The sequence below is a fragment of the Ochotona curzoniae genome, unplaced genomic scaffold (assembly GCF_017591425.1).
Source record: "Ochotona curzoniae isolate NIBS_2020 unplaced genomic scaffold, NIBS_Ocur_1.0 patch49, whole genome shotgun sequence".
Taxonomy (NCBI): Eukaryota; Metazoa; Chordata; class Mammalia; order Lagomorpha; family Ochotonidae; genus Ochotona; species Ochotona curzoniae.
The window spans coordinates 1,184,305-1,188,143 of NW_024467027.1; the positions used below are offsets into that span (position 1 = coordinate 1,184,305).

Below are 3,839 nucleotides of genomic sequence, written 5' to 3' on the forward strand. Positions count from 1 at the left end.
GTGAGATAATTTTCTCATGCCTTATCTCCTCAAGTGCATATTTAAGGATTGCTACTGTACTTGAGACATAATGAATTCTTCATTTGTAATATTTTATTTTGATGTGTCGTCCATACATGTCTCAACAAAATTCTTCATGCACAGAATGTATGGACTTGTTAATCTCAGTAACATATTTCTGTTCATTTTAGAGTAATCTAATGATCATTTTCTGGGATTCATATCCAGGCATTTCATTAGCCCGTTCAGACTCTGATATGGAACTAATATTTTGTTACTTTGGGGGAGTAATGTTGTCTTATTTGCTCTTTTTCTCACACTTTGTATTAAGTTTTAGGCATTTGCTGAAAATTTTCTTGGTTTTAGTCTCTGCTGGCTTTCATTTCTTTGAACTACGCACCTTATGTGAATATCTAACAATGTGTACCCTTCGCTCCAGGGTACTCTGGGAAGCTCTCGGTATGGGGAGAGAGTCCCGTGTGATACTCAAGTTGGCTTGTTAAATTTCTACTGTCAGCAGCAAGGAAGACACACTGATATTTGCTGGTATAATCACAGCCACTCTTCATCTATTCTAAAGTGATCAATATCTGGGGTTAGCCTACAGTGGCTGCACATGAGTTAAATATTAACTAATTTATTCAAAAGCTGGCTACTTGTTGTCAAATGGAAAACAGTTTGAAACTAGCTACAAGTGTTTACATAGAAAGATACATTATGTATATAATCTGTCATTTCCACCTTCACCATTGTAATTTACAGGAGAAATTTTCTCACCACAGTAATGACAACAGCAGTCATCAAGTAAAATTTAATCACAACAAACATGTCTACATGTACATTTCATCAAGATAAAGTTAACTCAAAATTAAGTTAGATAATCTGTGAGTATTATCTTGTAGATTCATGGGAATGTAGAATGTGAAAAATAATGGTTAAAGATAAAATCCTTAAATCATACGAATGAATCTCACCAGTATTAGTTTAATATTAAAGAGTGACATGAAATAAATCCATGTAAAATGTGAAATTACTTATATGTTATGAAACAATCATGCTCTGTGAGTTATCACACTCTATACTATTTCGGAGAAGTATGTTGCAAATGAAGGAGATTTCAGTTGAAATATGCTTATGTGTTACATAACATTATGTGAAATATTATTTGTATGCTTCTAGAAAATGAGATTCTTTTGAGACAACGTTGGATCATATGTAACAACTTCTAGTGCAGAAGTGCAAAATTCTCAAACCGAGTATCTTTACTAAAATGCCCAAAGAAACTGGAAGGGAAATTGGAGGACATCCAAATACAAACATAAACAAGATATTTATCGGGGGAAGGATTAAGCTAAGGAGCAATTTCCCATTTGTGTAACATTTTTTGGGCGTATTGCAACTGTGTTTTGGATTATAAAGATTGGAAAGGGAAAAGGAATTAAAATTTACAAACTGCAAACGTAACAAGACGACATCTGCCTGAATTGAGAATCAATATTGTTATTTTAAACACATTTTCACAACACATTATTGCCTCATTTTTGAGTGATAGTCATAACAGGCAAGTCTATTAAATGTATTTTAAAATTAACATAAAATAACATGAAATCATATGCATCAAGTGCATATTTGAAAAGAAATAGAAATATGTGAATAACTGGGGCCCGGCGCGGTGGCGCAAGTGGTTAAGGTCCTCGCCTTGCACACCCAGGATCCCGTATGGGCGCCGGTTCTATCCCAGCAGCCACACTTCCCTCCAGCTCCCTGCCTGTGGCCTGGGAAAGTAGTAGAGGATGGCCCAAAGCTTTGGGACCCTGCACCCATGTGGGAGACCTGGAAGAGGCTCCTGGCTTCGGATCAGCTGAGCGGCCGTTGTGCTCACTTGGGGAGTGAATCATCAGATGGAAGATCTTTCTCTCTGTATATCCTTTCTATATATCTGCCTTTCCAATAAAAAAAATAATAAAAATAAATCTTTAAAAAAAAAGAAATATGTGAATAACTGAACACACAGTGAACTTATTCAATGTAACTTTACAGGAATGAAACAGTTATTTTTTTTAAGAAGGAATACTGAGGATTAAGCACAGTTAGGGTAAATATATTAAATTCAAAGAAAGTTAAATACACTTGAAATTATTTTTCTACATATACAAATATTAGAATGAGAAATCATTAATCTGTTCCTTTTTTTGTTCTACAAAAGAAATTAAAGACATGATTATAAAAATTTTATTGAGTATACAAATTGACCACAAGACACAAATCCAATTTAGAAGTTTACAGTGTGAATAAGTGAAAATTAAGAAAAATATTTAAACCTTATCTATATTGCATAACATCAAAAAACTCTTTGTGAGAGAAACATAGCAATGTAAAAGTATAAGAATAAACGTCTAACAACCTACAGGGTATGAAAATAGTCATAAATATTTTCATATAACAGATGCAGATTTGGGCAATGTCAAAGTGAAAATAGATAGTAGTACATTCTGCATATTCATATCACATTAAAATATTGGATATTTGATTATTTCACAAATTATGTATTTCATATTTTCAGGCTTGGCTCATCAACTGTTAACATGTTTGGCATATTGATTATGTTTTCTTCAGAATATCAATTATTCTTTTATCAGAACTAATAAGAACCAAAGGACTCACACTGGCATAGACATTTCCCACAAGACTCTGGATATCCAGGACAACTGGGTCATATTTCCACAGTACAGTTGAGAAGGATGAGATGGTAATATCCACACAGTACATAATCACAAAGAAACTCACCAGCACTAGGACAGTATGGGTGGCCCTTTTGGCTGGGGAGATTCTTGGGGAAATGCTCATGCTGTGAAGGTACTCAGACTTCCTCTGATGGCTACATAAGAAAATCACCATGTACATGCTGGAGAGCAGCATGAGCCCCACAAAGAAGGCACTCTGTGATAACCCAAGCATGAAAAATAGTTTCTTTATGACAGAGTTCATTGAGGAAAGTGAGCAGTACTTACTGACATTGAGTAGATTGGTCCTGTTGGAATGAGCCACAGTGTAGATGACCAAGATGCTATTGGAACACAGATTAAGGGACCAAATGCAGGAGAAAGCAATGAGAACATGTTTTGTGAGTTTAGGTTTAAATCTTGACAAGTAGGAGTTTGGACTGATGGTGATGACTTGAATGATGCTCAGAAGACAGGTGGTAGACATAGAGAGACCCCTCATCACCCTACTCAAGTAGAAGAAAATCTTACATTTTAATTCAATTGGAAAATCCAATGATATGAACATGTTGGCAAATGAAATATCTAGCTTGATAAGTAACATCACTAGGTGGACAAAAGCCAGCTGACAAATGGTAATGTCTGTTGGCCTAGGCCTGTGAAAATTATGCCTTGTGATGATGTGGAAGACAAGGAGGGAGGCGTTGGCTAAGATTCCAATCCCAGCTTGGAAAAAGGACACATTTTTCAGTGATAACATAAGTTAAGACTGCTCAGCTCAGCATACTGGAAAGTATTTCAGATACCTGTAAAACAAAACACAGGCATCTAGTCACCAGCAATCTCCCTTTTTGTATGACAATCATCCTGAATCATCATTTCTTTTTGACCCAATATTTTAGCCAAATTTGCTAGAAATTCTTTGTAGTAAATCTGTACTTTTTCCATAAAAAATGAACTTAGTTATGATGTATCCTTTTTTAACCATCTCAAGATCCCTTTATTTGAATATTTCAAAATAATTATGCAAAAAATATTATTTTTAATTTCATTTTCCAAAATTTTTGAAGTACCTCTCTATAAATACACACACACACGTACACACACATAGATGAT

The 3,839-nt window shown here is 34.8% G+C and overlaps 1 protein-coding gene across 1 annotated transcript; it reads right to left on the reverse strand.

The window, feature by feature from the left end:
* Positions 1-2,601: 2,601 nt before the first annotated feature.
* Positions 2,602-3,483, reverse strand: LOC121168074 (vomeronasal type-1 receptor 90-like). Its single transcript, XM_040997843.1, has one exon. The coding sequence runs from the start codon at positions 3,481-3,483 to the stop codon at positions 2,602-2,604; it is 882 nt and encodes a 293-aa protein (XP_040853777.1).
* Positions 3,484-3,839: the final 356 nt, after the last annotated feature.